Source organism: Lepus europaeus, chromosome X (genome assembly GCF_033115175.1).
Source record: "Lepus europaeus isolate LE1 chromosome X, mLepTim1.pri, whole genome shotgun sequence".
Classification (NCBI taxonomy): Eukaryota; Metazoa; Chordata; class Mammalia; order Lagomorpha; family Leporidae; genus Lepus; species Lepus europaeus.
In genome coordinates, this window is record NC_084850.1 from 127,452,731 (window position 1) to 127,474,742 (window position 22,012).

General features: G+C 36.0%; 1 protein-coding gene across 6 annotated transcripts in view; it reads right to left on the minus strand.

Annotated features, from left to right (window-relative positions):
• The window catches only part of CNKSR2 (connector enhancer of kinase suppressor of Ras 2), a 316,326-nt gene that overhangs the window by 258,602 nt on the left and 35,712 nt on the right, over nt 1-22,012 (minus strand). For all 6 annotated transcript variants that reach the window (XM_062183975.1, XM_062183974.1, XM_062183973.1 and 3 more), the window contains exon 2: nt 7,913-8,076. In XM_062183975.1, coding sequence (XP_062039959.1) covers nt 7,913-8,076 — 164 coding nt within the window. The remainder of the gene's footprint in view (nt 1-7,912; nt 8,077-22,012) is intronic.

A 22,012-nucleotide genomic window follows, 5' to 3' on the forward strand; every position in this document is an offset into this window, starting at 1 on the left:
AGATACTCTGATGGGCTTTTAAGCCAGATCAGAATGCCTTAAGGGCTGATTCTTATTTTAAAAAATCCATAAAACTCAAAGAATGTTAGAGTTTATATGGACCGGAAAGGGTGAATTTGACTTACCCTCCTTTCACAGTTGAAGCAATTGAGGCACAGAGAGATTTCTTTTTTAATGGTTTGCTTTAAAAGCTCAATACTTAGACTAGACATGGTTTAGAATGGGACTACAAGTCACCAGGCCACCAGTGAGGGACTGCCTCCACCACATTCTTTGGCCTCAGTATTCTACTTCTGTTCTGAATGTGTTGAGAACTGAAGCAAAGCAGAAGACAGAGTGAAAAAAGGGAAGCAAATGGTACAATGAATTTAGCTGCATTACTAGCTCAACAACACAGGATATCTATTTTATATCAAATTTTGGATTCTCTCGACATTCATCAGATAACTAGGAGGAAAAGGAGGAAGGTTTTGATGCATAAACATTAAATAATAATATGTTATCTATGTTATCACTAAAGATTTAATATAGTAAATGTCTGTTCTTTGCTGAGAGTTTACATTTTTATTGAAGGAACACTCATTTTTTTTGGAGTGATGGCCTTTTAAAAACACAGTGTATTAAATATCCACGGCAGAATTTGAAATGCAATATCCTCTGAAGTTAAAAGATTTGGCTTATGCAAATAATACAAATTTTTTTCAAACTCCACTGCATCTGAGCATGGATTTATGAAATATTTGAGAGACTTTTACCAGCTTTCACTATATGAAGGAATTCCTCTTATAAGTTTCTTATAGATATTCTAATTTCTATATAAGAACATTTATAACTATGCTATCAAATTGCAAGTGACATTTCTTTTTCAATTTTTTTAATTTTTTTTTTTGACAGGCAGAGTGGATAGTGAGACAGACAGACAGAGAGAAAGGTCTTCCTTTTTGCCGCTGGTTCACCCTCCAATGGCCGCTGCAGCCGGTGCATCGCGCTGATCTGAAGCCAGGAGACAGGTGCTTTTTCCTGGTCTCCCATGCGGGTGCAGGGCCCAAGTACTTGGGCCATCCTCCACTGCCTTCCCGGGCCATAGCAGAGAGCTGGCCTGGAAGAGGGGCAACCGGGATAGAATCCGGTGCCCCGACCGGGACTAGAACCCGGTGTGCTGGCGCCGCAAGGCAGAGGATTAGCCTGTTGAGCCATGGCGCCGGCCTGCAAATGACATTTCTGAAATGCTTAAAAGTATTTTCAGAATTTTTTTTCTCTGTGTTAAAGAATTTTCTCTAGTGTGCAAAGAATTCTCATTTTCATTTTTCAGTTTCAATGGGTTTAATGAGGAAATATTTGCTAACAAAGTATATTAACTTGTTAGAAAAAGTTCAAATTATATTAGTTTATTATAGCGAAGCCTAATCAATCAACCTGGTAACACATCTCTCACTTTGTAGTCATCAGTCTCTATAAAAGAATAGTCTAAATTATTTATCTCTATATAATATTAACATTTTAAATAATTAGAAAATGAAAAAGTAATATTAAACTAATATTAATCTTATAAATAAAAATCTGAAGGCAAAGTAAAAGTACTTGAAAGCCTTGAAAAGTTAAGAAGTTAAAATATTATTTTTAATACAACTGAAAAATTAGGAAATAGAAATTAGTCTTCTGGACAAAACCAGGAAGGATATCCAGAGAAGGTATCCTAAACAGATTTGGAAATCTAAAAAATATCCTATGTGAACAGAGGCAAAATGTGGGGAAGAGAGAGGAATGCAGTGACAAGGAGAAAAAGACACGTAACAGAGAATGGACAATGAAATTCCTAAAATCTGTCCTAGCTAACAAATAGAACTAGTTGCACTGATAATAAAAAAGCACTTTAAAAATATCTACATGAATATAAAAATAGGTTAGAAACTCATCTGTATATAACAGCAATTATATGCTACTATTTTAAAAAAAAGACAACCTCTCAAGATAATTTTGAAAAGGTTTATGTATTTGTTTGGAAGGCAGAGAGAGAGAAGAGAGACATCTTTGATCTGTGGGTTCACTCTCCTAATGCTCCTAATGGCCTACGCTCGGGGCTGGGCCGGACAGACACCAGGAACCAGGGATCCCATCTGGATCTCCCATGTTGGAGGTAGGGACCCAAGTACTTGGGCTATCACCTTCTGTCTCCCAGGGTGCAAATCAGCAGGAAGTTAGCTAAGAAGTGGAAGCAATATCGGATCTCAGGCACTCTGATTTAGGCTGCAGACATCTCAAAAGGCAGCTCAAGACTAGTGCAGTATAATGCCCACCTCAAGCTAATTTTTATCCTCACAATTCTAAGTAGCTCAAAATCAATTACTGCCAACCTAGATACTGTCTTGCTATTTCTTTCATGAAAAGTGGATTTTTCTGTGTGACTTGTTAAGTTACCAGTAAATCATAGTTTCTTGCCTGACATTTAAAGAATCAAGTAAATGAAGCTCTCCTTTGCTCTGGAGTATGGATTAAGAGATGAGAAATACTGCCTCAACTTTTAAAGAATGCAAGTTTTCTCATTATAGATTTGCTTTTTACTGGATATTCATGTGATAACCAGGTATTACTATTGGTATAGAAAGAACTAGCTCAAGAAAACAAATCTTCAATCATAAAATATACTTAAGTTGCTTTTTTTGTCCTATGTGGTACCTGTTTATGCATCTTCTTGGTCATTAACATCTGTGCTAGGAGTGAGACATGACTCAGAACTGATTCAACATACCTGGTTTAGGCTTAATGAATTGATGCTAAGTTCATACTGATCTTTTGCAATTATGAGCATGTGAAAGCATATATATGAAAAGAAGGAGCATATTGAACATTTTATAAAATCAAGTTGTCTGTAACCTCATTATTAGCAGGAAATTCTTATTAGGCAATTAACTGAAGTATTAAAAATCAGGACCTTACTTTACAATGTCAATGCCATTTTAGAGTTCTTAATTTAAACGCATCATGTAGCAGGCATTTAGGTTATAATACTTTGTTTTATAAATCTGAGTGAGTCCTAAAAGGCTTTCTTTAATATATTTTTGGAAAATAAATTATTTTGAGATGAACAAACTAAGCGATTATGTTGCAAAAACCAAATCTTAGCCATGGTAAATGTCAATGTTTTCATGCAAAATGGCTATAATAAGACAAAAATGAAGAATGAAATCAAAACTATTCTTATACTGCAATAAATGACTCATAGTTCTCAAGAAAAGGTGTACTGTTAGAACACAAATTGAGAGCTATACATTAAACTACATGCATTTAATTTATGCTTTTACTATTTTAGTTGATATTCTTTGCTCTTATTTAAGCATACTAAAGAATAGCATAATAGCATGAAGGAGTTAATAAAATTCAAAATCATAAACAGATCACTTCTTTTAAGAATAATATGGTACAAGCAAATAGTTGATCCATAGTAAATACATGTCACATGAATAATGAACAAGTGACCAAACAAACCTTTGATTTTCATCAGTTGTCATAAAATTTATTCCTCATTAGGACTAACTTCAAGACACAGCAGATGAGAATACAACATAGCTTCAAACAAACCAAATCAATTTGGTAATTCTTCTGTCTCCTCTACACTGGGAACAGAAGCTTCAGAGTCACAGGCTACGTACTCAAGAGACAAAACATACAGATCTCTACAGACAGACAGAATGTATCATTCAGAAAGATAACAATAATTTAACATCTTCCACGTGCTATAAGCACTGGGTATAAAGTTGAAGAAAAAACATTACGAATCTAACAAAGCTGTCTTCCTTTGAGGAGCCCACCATGAATTGAAAGACCAAAGAACCATAATGTGATACAAGATGAGGGTTGCCTTTCTTAGCATTTCCCACACTGCACCAGCCAAATTACAACTCTTTTTTTCTAAGCACTCTATACTCTTTTATAATTGTCTTTATACAGCTATTTCTTCTGCCTAGATAACTTTTTCTCAATTTTTGTATCCAACAAACATCCACTCATTCTACAAGACCTAATGCAAATCTCAACTATATTTCCCAAATCCTTCAGAAGTATTCAAAATTTCCTTTTGTACTTATCTTGGATTTTCTTTAAATTTATGTGGTCTTTTAATGACTGCTGTCTTTCTTAATGCACTACATACATTTTAGGAGTATAGATTATGCCTTTTTCATCTTTATATTCACAGTGATAGTGCTTGCTGAACATAAATATATAATTGAAAGAAGCAATAAATACAGTATATATAAAGAAAAAGTAAAAAGACCAGGAGGAATTAGAGAGGTATGACATTGTTCCCCATTCCCAAGAGTACAACTTCTGATTCAGTCAACTCACCTTGCCTATAAGGCATCTCACCTCCTGATTTTATAATAACATGCAGAAATCAGAATTCACTACTTGGAAATTTACTTTATATTCACTAGAAAATATCTACTTAGAAACTGGAAGATATTTATACTTCTGACTTGCTGAGACAAGGTCATTAGGAAAGGGCGAAAAGGATGCCAAATATTCGACCATTTTAGGGAATGTGATTAATTGCTGAATAAATGCAGAAAAATGGAATTTACTGGTGTGTGTGTGTGTATAACTTCTAGAAGAGCTCAACCATACAATTCAGTACCCATATTGCAATACCATGGTGCTTCAACTCAAAAACATATAGGAACTAAAGTTCCGCATGTGAAGATATTTACCATAGTTCAATGGCTTTAATGTAGAAAAGATCTAGATACTATGTGACACCAAGCTTTTAAATAGGTTGAGGCCAGCAGAGCCTTTTTCATGGGCCAAAATTCGAAGCTTACTGGTCTAGACTATCTATGTATAACCCCATCAATCATTAGTCTTTTTTCCTTCTTCAAGCTGGCAATGTGACAGCCTAGTAAATGAGTGGCTCATCTATGAAACTCCCTACACACATCCTAGACTTCAAGCTCTGATACACACAACTATGATTGCTATAAAAGGTGTGGCCAACCAGGAACTGTTAGATCAAGTGGTCATCTCCAGACAACTTCTATTACACTTTCAAGGCTACTCTGACCAGAATTTGCAGATTAGCATGCTAAAAACACTATGGGCCTTTACTTACATTGAGTATCATCTTTTACTATAGGTATGATTTCTGCTCTCTTATTCAGACAGACTCCAAGTACATATTCTGGCCTGAATTGAATTATCTCAAAGAAAAGTCTCCCAATGATCATGGTGGAAATGTGAGGTTTCCTTCATCACCATATTTTTAAAAGTACTGAGTACCCACTATTGCAAGGCATTTGTAATACATAGCAAGTGTTAGATAAAAACAGCCTTTTTTCCTAATAGCTTACAGTTTAATGAAAGACAATGACATTAATTTGATAAACTCACATAAATATATAATCACAAAATCAGATGACCAGTAAGGAAAAGAATGGCACTGGGGTGTATGGAGGGAGGCAGGAATTTTACAGACCATACAAAAATGAGGGAATAACCAAGAAATGTCTCTTTGGGATTTGTGCTCTGGTGCAATAGGTTAAGCCATTGCTTACAATGCCAGCATCCCATACTGTTTCCCCTCTAGATTCCAACTAATGTGACTGGGAAAACAACAGAAGATGGCCCAAGTATTTGGGCCCCTGCTACCCACGTGGGAGACCAAGACAGATTTCCTAGCTCCTGGCTTGAGCCTGGTCCTGACCTGGCTGTTGTGGCCATTTGGGGAGTGAATCAGTAATGGAAGATAGATGGATGGATGGATGGATCTCTCTCTCTCTCTCTCTCTCTCTCTCTCTCTCCTCTCACCCTGTCATTCTGCTTTCTAATAAATAAATTTTTTTTCAAGAAATACCTCTCTTTGAGTAAATGACAGTGAAAGTAAGAGGTGCTATTAAACAAGTCTGGTTTCATATTCCATTCTTCTATATAAACTATTTTTAGTTAGGTATTTTTTCCTTGCTCATCCCATTAGCTTGTAGTAGGATTTGATGATATTATTTGTGCTCCTTTATAAAAATAATACTCCCCCTTTGATTTTATGACAACTCTTTCCTCATGCTTTTCTGACCAATCTGTAAGCCTCTCTTCAGTTACCTACTTCCTCCTAATCCAAATATCAAGCTGCATTCTTTGTATATTTTACTTGTATATGCTGTTCTCCGGTAATATCCTATCAATTTAAGCCCTTTGTCCTTTAGATTCCCAAATATATATCTCCTGTCATTTCTCAGCACTAAGTTCATATTTCAACTGTCTAATGAGCATCTCTTTCCTGATAACCCAGTAACACTTCAAATTCAACAAATCCCAAACTTAATTTATATTCCTACCCAAATTTACTATTCTTCTTTCTGCCTATCGTTATTGTTTCAAAATCAACTATGATATTACTATAGCTAGAAGAGATGGAATATTTCTCAACTTCATTTATTTTACACCTCATATTTTCAATAGATCTTCTCTATTCTTGTTGCACAATCTTAGTTCAGGCCATATGCACTATTTATGTAGAATATTTCAAATATTTCTAATTGTTCCCCTAGTCTTTAGTTAATGCTCACTCCATTTCACCATTTTCACTACCATTAGTTTACCATTTTAAAACAAAATTTGATCATTCTTGATTGGCTCTCTAATACCCACATTAGGAAGTAAAAATATCTTACCATGATGTTAAGACATGTTATAGTCTGGCCTCATTCTGTCTTTTAAAGTCTAATTTATTGCCACTATTTCCCACAAATTTTTGTTATGCCAAATAGCTTACTATTTTTAAAACACATTTTGTATGCTCTTTAATCTGTGCACCTGTGTGTTCTGTTATCCATCTGGAGTGCCCTTCTATTCTTTTCCCACCTACCAAACACATGCACATCACTTCTTTCATAACATAAACTCATCTATCTTAGTCAAAGCTAGTTATTTTCTTTTCTGTGTCTGTGTATTTATTTCATACTTTTATTTTAGTAATTACACTATAGTACTATGATTATTTGTACATCACTCTGCCCAAGTAGGCTTTTCAAGAAGGCAGAAAAACCACACTTTATTTATATTCAACAACAAAGTGCTGATTTTATTAACAGATTCTTGGATTGGCTTGTGTTTAATTATCTATCAATTTTTATTAATCATCATCCCAATAATAGCAACCATTTACTGAATGTGTATTGTGTGTTATGCATTGAATTAGGAACAAACACTATCTCATTTCCTTTTCACAACACCGAGATAATTTTTATTAGCTTCATTTTAAATAAAATAACTAAGGCTGTAGTGAAATTATTGGCCCACAAGCATCAGTAATTGACTGAACAAAGAGTCAAACCTAGGTTACCACATTACATAGTTCATATTCTTTCTCTTTATAGCTCTAGCTGCTCTCACAAATAATTGCAAGAGTTTAAGACCTATCATCATAATGTCATCTTACCTCATATGGGAAAAAATATGTTCTTCTCAGAATAGCTAATGTAGTATCAAAATATTTCATAAGGATTATTTTGACATTGGTTTTAACTTTTTTAATATAAAAAGCAATCACATGATGTATAACATTTAATTTTAATTGAATGTATATATAAAGAGCATGCAAATAATTGGATTATTTTAAGCATGGTTTTTCTAAAATAGGATTACTTAATATATGTGCTACTGAAGGGAATGGGCTTTAAAATAATTGTGTACAACTGTACATCCTATAAGCTCTTTTTTCAAGTCACCAGGTGAGTTATAAGCCTCTTTGTCATTTGGCACTAATGTAACAAGGTTAAGGAAGGAGGAAAATACCACATTCAACTGGTTGAGCATGATGGGGTTTCATTTCTACTTGCATTTAAATTTCTAAAAGAAGGAAAAGGAGGAAAGGAATACAATTAAATATGATAAGTATCCCTTTCCATCGGTTTCATGTCCTCACCAGTGCACACAGAAGGTCAACTGCTTCCAAGATCAGTTCCTGATGGCCAATGCGGCTGACTCCCAGATCTTCTAGCTCTTGATGTGTAATGCGCAACAGCTGGTCCCCACTGATTTTCTCCCTCTCAAAGTTCTTAATGTACTGCTGCAGACAGTCATCAAGACCTACAACATAAAAGTATGGAAGACCAGAATGAATAAACTGTTGAATCAAAAAATGGAGGAAATGGTGGAGGGGGAACCGAGCACTAACTCCTACCATGTCACGAGTTAAGTGTATTTTAACTTTGGACTAGTTTCATCATTCATCTATTCTCAATTTCTATTGGGCTGCAGCAAAAACAAAATTACTTCAACATATTCCTAGTTGGTATGTTCATAATTGAATTATCCTCAGCAATCACTTAAATCTTCACCTCTCTTTTCAGCAGTTCTCCTTGCTGTGTAATCCATAAATCCTGCTAAAAGGCAGATCCTTCTACTTTCAGATTTATCTACATCAATCTTCTTTGCTTCTTCAACACCATTTCAGAGGGAGAGGTATCCTTCCTAAAAAGGATAATCTATCTTCATATACTCTGAAATCCCATCTTCTACCACCTTAACGCTATTTCAAATATTTGAAAATTAAACGTTCTCTTTGTTTCAGTCATTTTCTATTTACACTTGTTATGTTCAAACTCCTGCCATCTTTAACAAAAACCTTCTTTAATTTATTTGATCCTGTGTTCCCCACTAGTCTGTCATCCTATCTACAATCAGGCCCCTTACCTTTATTTTCTCACCTGCAAAATCCTCCTTAATCCATTATCATTTTGATTTTACCCAAGTCCAAAAATAGAAACTCACAATGGATTTTATAGTCTTGAAGCTATCTTTTTCAAGATTACCCAGGGCCATTTGTAAGTGATCAGTGAGGTTACAGAGTCAGCTTCAGTCACCTATGAGATGGCATGACACAAATGATGAACCAGACTAATAAGATTAACTATTCAGATTATATAAGGGTTACCAAAAAAATGAGGCAATCAGTAGAAACTAAAAAGTCATGATTATGTGAATGAGGGAGAAGAGAGGACATAATAAGCTATATTCCAGCTGAGGTTACAGCGGAGCAGAAATTACATGCAAGTAAACAGATATTGGGTTAGAACAGATGTGGAAAGGAAGCAAGATCCCTTTTGTTTGCTATAGAAATATGGGAGATATGATGTAGCTATTTAAAGACAAAAGTCAGTCCTAAAAGCAGCCTGGTTTCTGATAATGTCTACTACCAGGCCACACAGGGCCTTACTATATTTTCAAACTACCTCAAATCAACAATAGTTGACTTGTGGCTACTCTACTATCTTGTTTTTCTTTCATTCTCCAATGGTATGCATATATTGATGAAGGCTGAAATATTCTCCGTGGATATAGCAACATGAAATCCAGCAGGGACACTGATAAGAGTTGTTTTCACAGTGAGGTAATAAACCATCACTGAATGAGTTGTGTAGTTATCAAAGCAGTAAGGCTATAGAAGAGAAGATATGCAATAAGAGGATACCTGGAGAATATAGAATTGAGATGAAGTTTGTTTTTATTATGTAAGAGACTTAAAGATATTTAAATTTTGGTTATATCCATATATTTTCATTTAAAAATGAAGGGAGGAGGAGATGAGTGCATATAAAGATAGATTTATAGAATGTATGAGTAAGAAGGGGTTTTTTCCTTAATGACTTTAAGATGGAGCCTTATGGATCCATGCGGGGTTCAATGAGGTATTTATATAGCACACAAATATGCAGTAACACCATTACAAATATGTTTTGTACACCTGAATAGATTCAGTACCAATCACACTGTTACAGAGACAAAGATGATTTTTAAAGACTCTGAGGTCAGAAACAAGGGAAAAGGTGATGAAACTATGTACGCATCAGGCACTCTTCCAAGAAGAACTGTAGTCTGAGTAGTAGTACAAAGAATGTACTACTTAGAGTTGGAAAAAGGCACACAAAAATATCATTATAATTTGATCTATTAATGGAAGTACTGATGGCAGTAAGAACCATGAAAATGTGGTACAGGCACACTATGGAATATTATTCAGCCATAAAAAAGAATGAAATCCTATCTTTTGCAACAAAATGGACGCAACTGGAAACCATTATGCTTAAATAAGCCAGTCCCAAAAAGACAAATACTATATGCTTTTTCTGATATGTGGGAGTTAATATAGAATACCAAAAATGTATAGGAATGAAACACACATCTTTTTTTTTTTAAACTTTTATTTAATGAATATAAATTTCCAAAGTACAGCTTATGGGTTACAATGGCTTCCCCCCTCCCATAACTTCCCTCCTACCCACAACCCTCCCCCCTCCCGCTCCCTTTCCCCTTTGAAACACACATCTTTTAATTTGATTGTTCTTAGCCCTTGTTTATAATACTGTGGAGCTATGGTCTTTCTGCTTTTTTACTTGCTGACTATTATGGTTAGTGGAACATTAAGCCTGTGATTACAGAGTGGACTGAAATTATGTTTTTGCAAAAATTAAAGCAAAAAAAGAAAGGAAGTAAGGAAAGAGATTGAGGGAGGGAGAGTTGGAGGGAGGGAAATATGGCTATCTTCTTAGAATTGTACTTATGAAATACATGAAACCTGCTCTCTTTATATTAACAAAAATTTTTAAAAATGAGTCCATGAGGTCTTTTAAGAATATAGAGAATGAAAGGTAAAATGAGCCACAACACTTGGGGGATAGTAAAAGCAGCATCTGGGAAAGAACAAAAATGGGTCAGAGAGGACCAAGGTAATAAGATGGACATGACAGATTAAGTGTCAAATGCAGTACAGTATCCTAGTAAGATAAGAGCTAAAATATTCTGATTTGACAATTGAGAGATTATAAGTGATTTTAGCTAAAGTATCAGAATAACAGAAATAGAAGATAGATTGGAGTACGGGATTAAGGAGTGACTAATGAGAAAACAGAGGCCTTGTATGTAGAAGATTCCGTTAGGAGATTATATGGTATTGGTAAGGATGGAAGTAGGTAGGGAGTTATCAATTAGGGTCAAGGGGTCTACTGTTATATTAATTTTAGAGATGAAAAAACTAAAGCTCAGTAAGATCAGTTCACTCTCTAAGTGTATACAGTAAATAACTGACTAGAAAACAAAGATTAATATCTAGTAGTCCCAAGGATTTTTTGTAAAGATTTATTTATTTATTTATTTGAAAGAGTTAAACAGAGAGAAGGAGAGGCAAAGAGAGAAGGAGAGGCAGAGAGAGAGAGAGAGAGAGAGAGAAAGTGTCTTCCATCTGTTGGTTCACTCCCCAATTGGCCAAAACGGCCGGAGCTACAGTGATCTGAAGACAGGAGCCAGGAGGGTCTTCCGAGTCTCCAATGTGGGTGCTGGGGCCTTGGGCCATCTTCTACTGCTTTACAATCTTTGTTGACTACATCAGACCATCTCAAGACTGAAAAAAAAAAAAAAAAAAACCAGAGGCCGGTGCCGTGGCATAGCAGGTAAAGCCGTTGCCTGCAGTAGTGATCTCCCATATGGGCGCTGGTTTGAGTCCCAGCTGCTCCACTTCCGATCCAGCTCTCTGCTATGGCCTGGGAAAGCAGAAGATGGCCCAAGTCCTTGGGCCCTTGCACCCACTTTGGAGACCTGGAACAATCTCCTGGCTTTGTGGCCATCTGGGGAGTGAACTAGTTGATGGAAGACCTCTCTCTCTCTCTCTGCCTCTCCTTCTCTCTCCATGTAACTCTGACTTTCAAATAAATAAATCTTTTTAAAAAAAAAGACTGAAAAAAACTCAATAACATAGTGGATTTATATTCTTACAAAAATAAAATAAATGAAATAGAAACATAATATAGCTATTAAAATTTAAAGAGGATCACATAGGATAGTGGCTAATAAAATCACATTTTTCCAGACCTACATGAAAAAAAAATTCTTTAAAACTACCAACAACTAAATTCCACACCAGCATACTCCAATGAAATGAATACAGTATTAAGTAAACTGAAAATAGATCCTTGTAAAAATTAAGAGTGGGAATGTGAGAGAGAGAAAGGAGGAAGGGTTGGAGCATGGGCAAGAGGGAGGTTTGGGGGGGAAGTGTCACTATGTTCCTATATCTGTATATATGGAACACATGAAGCTTGCATAACATAAATGAAATATTAAAAAAAGTTTAAAAAGATCCAGTTGCTCCTATTCCAGTCCAGCTCTCTGCTGTGGTCTGGGAAGGCAGTGGAGGATGGTCCAAGTGCTTGGGCTCTGCACCCACATGGGAGACCAGGAGGAAGCACCTGGCTCCTGGCTTCGGATCAGCAAAGCACACCGACTGTGGCAGCCATTTGGGGGGTGAGCCACTGGAAAGAAGATCTTTCTGTCTCTCTCTCTCACTGTCTAACTCTGCCTTTCAAAAAAAAAAAAAAAAAGAGTACCCAACAGATTTTCAATGTGAAGTTGCATTCAAATGAATGAAAGGGAAAATACTGCAAGTGATTCTTAGATACCAGTAAAACCTACACAATACATGCTGATGTAAGAATTAACTCCTCTTCCTTTGTTCATCAATGCCATCCTTTATGTCTACCCTCTTACAAGAAAGTAGTTGTTCAATAACAAACAGTATATATAGTTTTTATAAAAATTCTCATGAAAACCAAATAAAACAGAAAAAGAAAAGGCAATTTTCTTCTAGGCTTGTTCTCATTTACTCTGTCCTAATGTTATAAAGGGCAAAGCTTTTAACAGGCTATTTATCATTTCCAAATGGAAGAGATGCTTTCAGTAATACCTTATATTTATATTTTGTGCTCATTCTGTGCCAAGCACTATTAATAAGCCTTTTACAAATATTTTCTCATTTACTACTTACAACAAGCTTATGAATTCCTTATCATTATACTGGTTTTACAGATAATACTAAATTTAAGGACCACAATCAAGATCTCACAGTTATACATGCTAAGTTAAGGTCTAAGTCCAAGTCCATCTAACTTCAAATCCGTGATCTGAATTAAGAGTGGAGAGTATGGGGGGCAGCATTGTAGCATGGCAGGAGACACCATCTTCATATATAGGAGTGCCAGATCAAGTTCAGACTGCTCCATTTTTGATTTAGCTTCCTGTTAATGCACCAGAGAAGGCAGTGGTTTATATATAATAGTAACAAATGAAAAAGTGAGTTCTATTTGAATCATCTTTTGAAAATTGAAAGTTCATTAACAGGTACCTAAAATATTTTGGGATACATACTATATATTCATTTAATGTAATGATAATTTCAAATGCGACAATCTTATTGTCATACTTCTTATCTGGAAAACATATTTAAAGATTTTGATTTAAAAAAGTAAAAGTCACAGGCAACAAAAGAAAAAAGGTAAATTGTGCTTAATCAAAAACAAAAACATTTGTGTGTCAAGGACACTATAAATAGTGAAAAGACAATCTATAGCATGAGAGAAAATATTTGTAAATCATATGGCTGATAAGGGACTAATATCCAGAAGATATAAAGAACTTTTAAAACCCAATGACAACAACAAACAACTTAAATAAAAAGGGGGCAAAGGAATATATACAAGGAATATTCATCAGAGAAATACAAAACAAAATGACAAAGAAGTATTACCACATACCCATAAGGATGGCTACTATCAAAACACAAACACACAAGGTTGGTGAATATGCAGAGAAATTTAGTCCTTTTGTTGCTTGTGGTACAACCGAAAATGGTACAACTACTGTGGAAAATGGTTTGGTAGTTCTTAAATACTACTGATGGAATTACCATATGATTCAGGTACTCTTCTTATGGCTGTTAATCCAAAAGAACTGAAAATAGAGATGACAAGATATTTGCACATCCACATTTATAACAGCGTTAATCTAAAAATTGATCTACTATATGACTCAGCCATCCCTCTCCCAGGGATACACCCAAAGAAAATGAAATCAGCATAGGAGTTATCTATACCCCTATGCTTATAGCAGCTCAATTCACAACAGCCAAGATATGGAATCAACCCAGATGTCCATCAACTGATGACTGGATAAAGAAAATATTGTATATATACTTGATGGAATACTACTCAGCAATAAAAAAGAATGAAATCCTGTCTTTTGCAACAAAATGGATGTAAATGGAGACCATTATTTTTAGTGAAATAAGCCAGACCCTTGGGGCCAGTGCCGTTAATCCTCTGCCCCCTGCTGCTCCTCCTCCAATCCAGCTCTCTGCTATGGCCTGGGAAAGCAGTGGAGGATGGCCCAGGTTCTTGGGCCCCCGCACCCTCGTGGGAGAGCCAGAGGAGGCACTTAGCTCCTGGCTTCAGATCGGCAAAGCTCTGGCTGTTGCGGCCATTTGGGGAGTGAACCAGTGGATGGAAGACCTTTCTCTTTGTCTCTCCCTCTCACTGTCTGTAACTTTACCTCTCAAATAAATAAAATCTTTTTTAAAAAAAGAAATAAGCCAGACCCCAAAAGACAAATATATATATATATATATATTTTTCTGATTTGTGGTAGCTAATATATACAGTATAAAAAAACAATATAAATGAGTGAAACTGACATTTTGGGATTTGATACTTGTTTATAGTCTTTGTTTATATTCCTGCAGAACAGTGGTCTTTCTACTTTTTATTGGCTGAACTCTTTATTTAGTAGACCATTAAGCCTGAGATTATAAAGTACATTGAAAATATGTTATAGCAAAAGTTAAAAGAAAAAAAGGAAGGAAGGAGAAGGGAGAAGGGGAAGGAAGTATAATTATATTCTTAGAACTGTATCTATAAAATACATGAAATATGTTCTCTTTATATTAATATTTTTTTATTTTTTGCCAGGCAGAGTTAGACAGTGAGAGACGGTGAAAGAGCTATAGACAGTGAGAGACAGACAGAAAGAAAGGTCTTCCTTCCGTTGGTTCATTCCCCTAATGGCAGCTATGGCCAGTGCTGCACTGATCTGAAGCCAGGAGCCGGGTACTTCTCCCGGTCTCCCACGCAGGCGCAGGGACCCAAGCACTTGGGCCATCCTCCGCTGCCCTCCCGGGCCACAGCAGAGAGCTGGACTGGAAGAGGAGCAACCAGGATTAGTACCCAGCACCCCAACCGGGATTAGAACCCAGGGTGCTGGTGCCACAGGGAAGGATTAGCCAAGTGAGCCACAGCGCCGGCCTATATTAATAATTTTAAAGGAAAAATTGAGAAAATGCAAAAAAAGTTAGATGCAACTGAAGTGTCTACTGATACATGAATGGGTAATCAAACCACAGTACATATACATAAGCCTCCATGTAGCCTTAAAAAGAAATGGTAATATATGCTACAACATGGATGAGCCTTGAGAAAATTATGTTTGTTGAAATAAGCCACTCACAAAAACATAAATACCATATGTTTCCATTTGTATGAGGCCTCTAGAGTACTGAAATTCAGAGACAGAAAATAGAATGGGAGTTACTTAGGGGCTGAGGGAATTCTTCCTTAATGTGTACAAAGTTTCAGCTTTGCAAGATGAAGTCTATGAACAGATGATGGAGGCCATAGCCAAAAAAGTGAATATTCTTATTGTTATTTATTTGTGAACTTAAAAATGATTAAGTGGTTAAGAAATCCATGTCCCATATCAGAGTGCCTGGGTTTGAGTTCCAACTCCAGCTCCTGATACCAGGTTCCAGCTAACGTAGACCAATGCAGGCATCTGGTGATGGCTCAAGTAGCTGGGTTCTAACTACCCACTTACTAGAACTGGATTGAGTTCCCAGCAAATCCGCTTCAGCCTGGTCTAGGCTTAGCTGTTACAGGCATTTGGGGAATCAACCAAAGGGTGGGTACTCATTTTCTTTCTTTCTCTGCTTCCCAAATAAATAAATATTTTAAAAATGACTATGACAGTTCATTTGACAATATGTATATTTTACAATTTAAAACTGCAATGATTAAAATAACATGTTAGAATAAATGTCAAGAGAAAACAAAAAAAGAAAACTTGTTACATATATTTTACCATAAGAGCAAAGTTAAAATTAACCAAGAGATTAATGTCAAATAGGTTAAATCTGTTTATATTCAAAATTTAATTAGTCTTTTTTTTTTTTTTTGACAGGCAGAGTTAGTGAGAGAGAGAGACAGAGAGAAAGGTCTTCCTTTGCCGTTGGTTCACCCTCCAATGGCCACTGCAGCCAGCGCATGGTGCTGATCCGAAGCCAGGAGCCAGGTGCTTCTCCTGGTCTCCCATGTGGGTGCAGGGCCCAAGGACTTGGGCCATCCTCCCCTGTACTCCCGGGCCATAGCAGAGAGCTGGCCTGGAAGAGAGGCAACTGGGACAGAATCCGGTGCCCTGACCGGGACTAGAACCCGGTGTACCGGCGCCGCAAGGCGAAGGATTAGCCTATTGAGCCACGGCACTGGCTCTATTTAATTAAACACTTTGGGTGCCAAAGGTATATATAAAAGCCATAGCTGTAAGTTACTAGTTTATAGGTAATTATAAATACTACATATAAGTATAATCAAGTTTCTCTAATAAAAACATAATTTTCTTTTTTGTTAAATACAAAGAAACTTTCAATATGACATCTCATCCGATTCTAACTCATCATGGAAAAAAAAAGTCCTTAATCCTGATGGGACTTGATAATTTTCATTTAATGTCTAAACAATATTGAGTGTGAAGACATGCAAAAAATTATATACTAGGCATAACAAGAGAAAAAAAGAACTTTGCATCCAAATGTCATCAAGATGAAACTGGAAACAGTGTCACAAAGCATTAATCAGCCACCTTCTCAGGGTACTGGGAGAGATTACCTTCTCCAGGAAGGACATGCTCCTGGGTAGGAGGAACCCGTCTATTCCAGGTGGGAGACAAGAAGAGGTAGTGATAGAGACAACCCTTGTGTTGTGTTGTTGAAAAGGGTAAAACTTATTGATCCAACTTGATTTCTGGGGACACATCTTATCGTGACTTAAGTCAGTACCAGGTTTCCCTAATGATCTTGGCTTTCTTAGATTTAACCCAGGTTCCTAAGTCATTAACCTTAGTATAAGTTCCTTAGATCTCCACATCAGTAAAGATTTCTGTATGATTTCCCTAAGAAAACTCTCCCTTCCTGTCCTTGGGATTCTCACCTCACAGCTTTTCTAATTCCTGATGTCAATTTTCATTTATTCTTTCAAAAATATTTACTGATTTCTATTTACAAATCAGGCAATCTTTTAAGGAGTAGGGATAAAATTATGAGCAGAAATAAATATGGTCCCCTGCCTTCCTAGAGTGTGTTGCTATAGAAGTGCATTAATTAAGGAATCACACAAACAATCTGACAAGTAATTGAAGGGAAGGAAATATATCTTACATGTTGTTCCAAGAGACTATAATAGGGAGAACTTGATCAAATCAGTAAGATCAAGTGTAGGTTTTCTGGGAGAGATGTGATAAGAACTGAAGTCTAGGTATGAGTAGGAGTCAATGAGGTAAAGAGGAAGGAAAGAGCATTATACACCAGAAACAACAAAAACCCTGGGGTAGAAGATGGGATTAAGAATATGAGGCACTGAAAGAAGGTCAGCACATGACCAAAAGTTGTATTCAGATAGCTTCAATGCATATAACACTGACTTGTGGCCTAGTTTGCCTTTTGTCAAAGAAAGGATCATCTTGGGCAGGAACTAATCTTCCTGGTCAGCCCCCTTCAGTTTGTCAGCTATTCCAGCTATGTGAGTTGAAGCACACAGCTATTCAAACAAGTCCTTTCTTTTGCCATTTTTTCCCTCAGTGCCTGTGTATAATCCCCCTCACCCTCTCACTAAGGGAGGTTAAAGAAAAAACAAACAGGTAGAACAATCTGCTCCATACATTATTTAAAACTGTATCCATGATGTCCTGAATAACAAATCAAAATCAATAGAAAAATGTGGTAAAAGGTAGAAATAACTTTTAAAATAGTGATTTGAGAAAAACAGTATGGTTAAATAGAGACTGACAAACTACCTTTAGAAGTAACCGCCAAACATTTCAATTCAGACATATGCAACTTATTAATCCTGATTGGAATAACTTTCACAAAAGAAAATTCTAGCATAGAAGTAACTGCAGAAACAAAAGGCACCATCTGCGATTAAACTAATCTCAACACATCTCCTGTGATCCTTCCCTAATACAAAACAAATCTTACTCATCACTTCAAATCCACTATCTGGAACCTCCTTCATTGTTACATATGCACTCATTTTCCCACTACCAAGGAATGTCAGTATTACAAACTATTCAATAATTTCACAAGTTTGGGTAAAACAATCTTTGGTATTTTATAAATTTTATGACTCTTAAAATAGGCTCTAAAATATTAGACTCAACTTAATTTTTAGTCAATATGTATTTCCTATCACTAAAATATTACTGTTTTAATGAATATTAAAATTAAAATCAAACTATGAATTGTGGCTTCTTGTCACAAGTAAGGATTTATTATCAGAATAAACACTACATTATCCCACAGCCATTTCTGATAGGTTGAATAGAAGGATATAAATGGTGATATTTAATTTTATATTTATTTTTGCTTCATGGATCAGAATCAATATGTAATAGTACAGGATTAACAGCTATTTATTATCCTATGATGTAAATTTTGGTTGACCTAGGAAAATAGGATACTTTGAAAGCCTATTTTTTCAATAAAATTCATAAGATATATTCAAAATAACTAATAATTATAACTCAAAACAATGTAAGTGTTCCATTGACTCTCACATTCTAAGTGCAGATAGCACACTTGGGATGTGACAAGATTATAGATTCTTCTCAGTTGTTCTAGTGTAGGGCCTGAGATTTTGTATTTCTAACACACTCCCAATTACAATGAACATTACATCCAAAGTAAAAAAAGACTTGATTTTTTTCAACAAGTGATGATGTAATTATCAAATAGAACAGTGAAGACTGGTAATACACATACATAGACACAATTAAGTTTATAATTCTAAATATCAAGTCATGTACTTTTGGGGATCATCAATCCCAATCAGGGAATGTATTTATAATGATACCCAAGAATCAACAAACATGTCATAAATTTATAGACCATAAAGGGGCAAATTTCTCATACAGTTAGACAAACTATGATTTAATAAAAAGGCCATCCAAGGGGGCCGGCACTGTGGCATAGCGGGTAAAGCCACCGTCTGCACCGCCAGTAACTCACACAGGCACCAGTTTGAGTTCTGGCTGTCCTACTTCTGATCCAGCTCCCTGCTAATGTGCCAGGGAAAGTAACGGAGGATGCCCCAAGTCCTACGGCCACTACACCCATAGGTGAGATCCAGAAGAAGCTCCTGGCTCCTAGCTTTGGATGGGCCCAGCTATGGCCTTTGTGGACATTTGGGGAGTGAACCAACAGATAGAAGACCTCTCTCTGTAACTCTGACTTTCAAATAAATAAATAAAACCTTCTAAAAAAAAGGCTATCCCGTGGCGCCGCGGCTCACTAGGCTAATCCTCCGCCTTGCAACGCAGGCACACCAGGGTTCTAGTCCCAGTCAGGGCACCGATCCTGTCCCGGTTGCCCCTCTTCCAGGCCAGCTCTCTGCTGTGGCCAGGGAGTGCAGTGGAGGATGGCCCAAGTCCTTGGGCCCTGCACCCCATGGGAGACCAGGAGAAGCACCTGGCTCCTGCCTTCCTTCGGATCAGCGCAGTGCGCCGGCCGCAGCGCGCCTACCGCGGCGGCCATTGGAGGGTGAACCAATGGCAAAGGAAGACCTTTCTCTCTGTCTCTCTCTCCCTGTCCACTCTGCCTGTCAAAAAAAAAAAAAAGGCTATCCCAAAATAATTGCAATTATATTTATTCTAGTAAATCCCTAATTGCATGTTTTAAAGACATATTTAGAAAATTATATTAAACTGATCTTCTGTATATAAAGAGAATTGAAAATGAATCTTGATGTGAATGGAAGGGGAGAGGGAGCGGGAAAGGGGAGGGTTGCAGGTGGGAGGGAAGTTTGTGGGGGGGGGAGCCATTGTAATCCATAAGCTGTACTTTGGAAATTTATATTCATTAAATAAAAGTTAAAAAAAAAAAAAGAAAATTTCCAAAAAGTAAAGTTCATGGAGAAATTCAGCAGCCTAAATGAGCAGGACTTAGACTCTTCCTACATGATACTGTTATCATCAATTATTAAAAAAGTACAGTAGTATTTCTTTAAAAAATGAAAGAAACCATAATCAATACAAATTCATGCTGCTTATCATTAAACCTTTCTCAAAGACCTCAATAAAGATGAGTCTTCCAATATTTCTTATAATTCTTCTCTGTTCAGTAAATTTCTCCTTCATTATGACAGCATTCTACTGCAATCAATTTCTACCAGGAAAGTGGGGTTTTCTTCCCTTAACAATCAGACTGGAAGTTGTCAGTAATTATTGCTTTTCCTTGGTTCCCTCGAGACTTCAAATTCTTACAAGTGAGTCAGAGTCAGCAATACCTAAATATCAGAAAAAAAATTCTGCAGAAATGCATATGAAATCAGAATCAGGCCTTAGCTAATATGGTATCAAAGAAATAATTTGGTAAATCCGCATTTTTTAAAAAAATCTTGTACTCACTTCTTAGAACAGAGACAGCATTGCTTTTCCAGTCACAAATTAACCTTCAAAACATCTGTTTCTTACAAGTTTACACTTACTTGCCAGGCATTTCAGATTCAACTTTAAGATTATATTTGCAAAGTCCAAGTCATAATTTAATATTACAATCATATTGCTGGAGATCCAACAATCAATGGAACTTAATATTCTTATGATTCTCCTGATTAAATTACTGCTCAAAGGCTGTATAAAAAGATACATGGATCTCATCTTTGCTCAGCTCTCAGAATTTTAAAACTATCTAAAAAGAAATGTACTTTTAAGGTCTCTAGGTATTTTTGTCATATGAGGAGACAAAAAGTTTAAAATACCTCCACAAGACAAATAATAAACAACCAGTTCTTCTAGGGTAAGGAGACTAAGCAAGAAAGAAAAAAAGAAAAAGAATGCAGAGGTTGGGAAGGTTAGGGCAAGGGTAGAGACCCAACACATGTAATGATTTTACATTATGTAAAGTACTACCCAAGAAACTTCTGAGCTTTGCCTAACAAGAGTATATTCATTCATCCTCCTCAGAGACTTTGGTCACTGCCTGAAAGCAGCTGTGCAAACAATCTTTTAGTAAGCTTTTTATTTCAATTCAATCCCAAAGCTTTCCACTTGTGAATTTCAATGAAAAGACCCTGAGGAATGCAAGATTTGCATACATATAAATATACTACCATTTCTTGCTACAGAGGCACATACTCAAGGCAGCTGTAAAGCAATCTGTGAAAGGAACAGAACTTACCAAGAGTCATCCTGAGTAGCTGCAAAATGCACTCTTTGTAAAAATACAAAAAGTAAATATAAATGTTATATAAAGAGTAAAAGCTAACCTTGATAAACATTACAAAAATCATGTTTGAAGTTATAGAAAATACTGGTAGATATTTCTAAATTAACATAAATGAGAAAGATGAAAAATAATTTTCTAATTTTATAGTTGAGTCCAACTGCTCCTTTCCCAAAGGTAATAATAGTGCACTACTCACAATAACCTTAAACAGCAGGCTACCAATTTCAAAGTATTTTTTTTAGAAATGGAAAAATTTTCTAAGGAACCTACAGTGAATAAGAACTTTTTATTTCAAGAAAATAAGAAATATGTTAAAATATATAACAATGCAAGAAAACCTACAATTACTTTTATTGTCAGCAGCCTCCCAGGAAACATGTTCCCTTTGGTTATAGCATCAGAGATTAAAAATCATTTATGAAGAGTATGATTCATTGAATAATGATAAAGGTAACTTTAAGTTCCTGTTAAAGTTTTGTACACTTCTAGTTATGACCTCCCAGTGCTATAATCCAAAACAGGTAAAGAATTCAAAACAGAACCTTGCATTAGTATTCAAAACTGAGTCATGTCATCCCAGGAAAATTTTAATATAAAAATAGCTGATTTCATTCCTTTTCATGGCAATCTCAAATCTTGTTAAATGGGAAG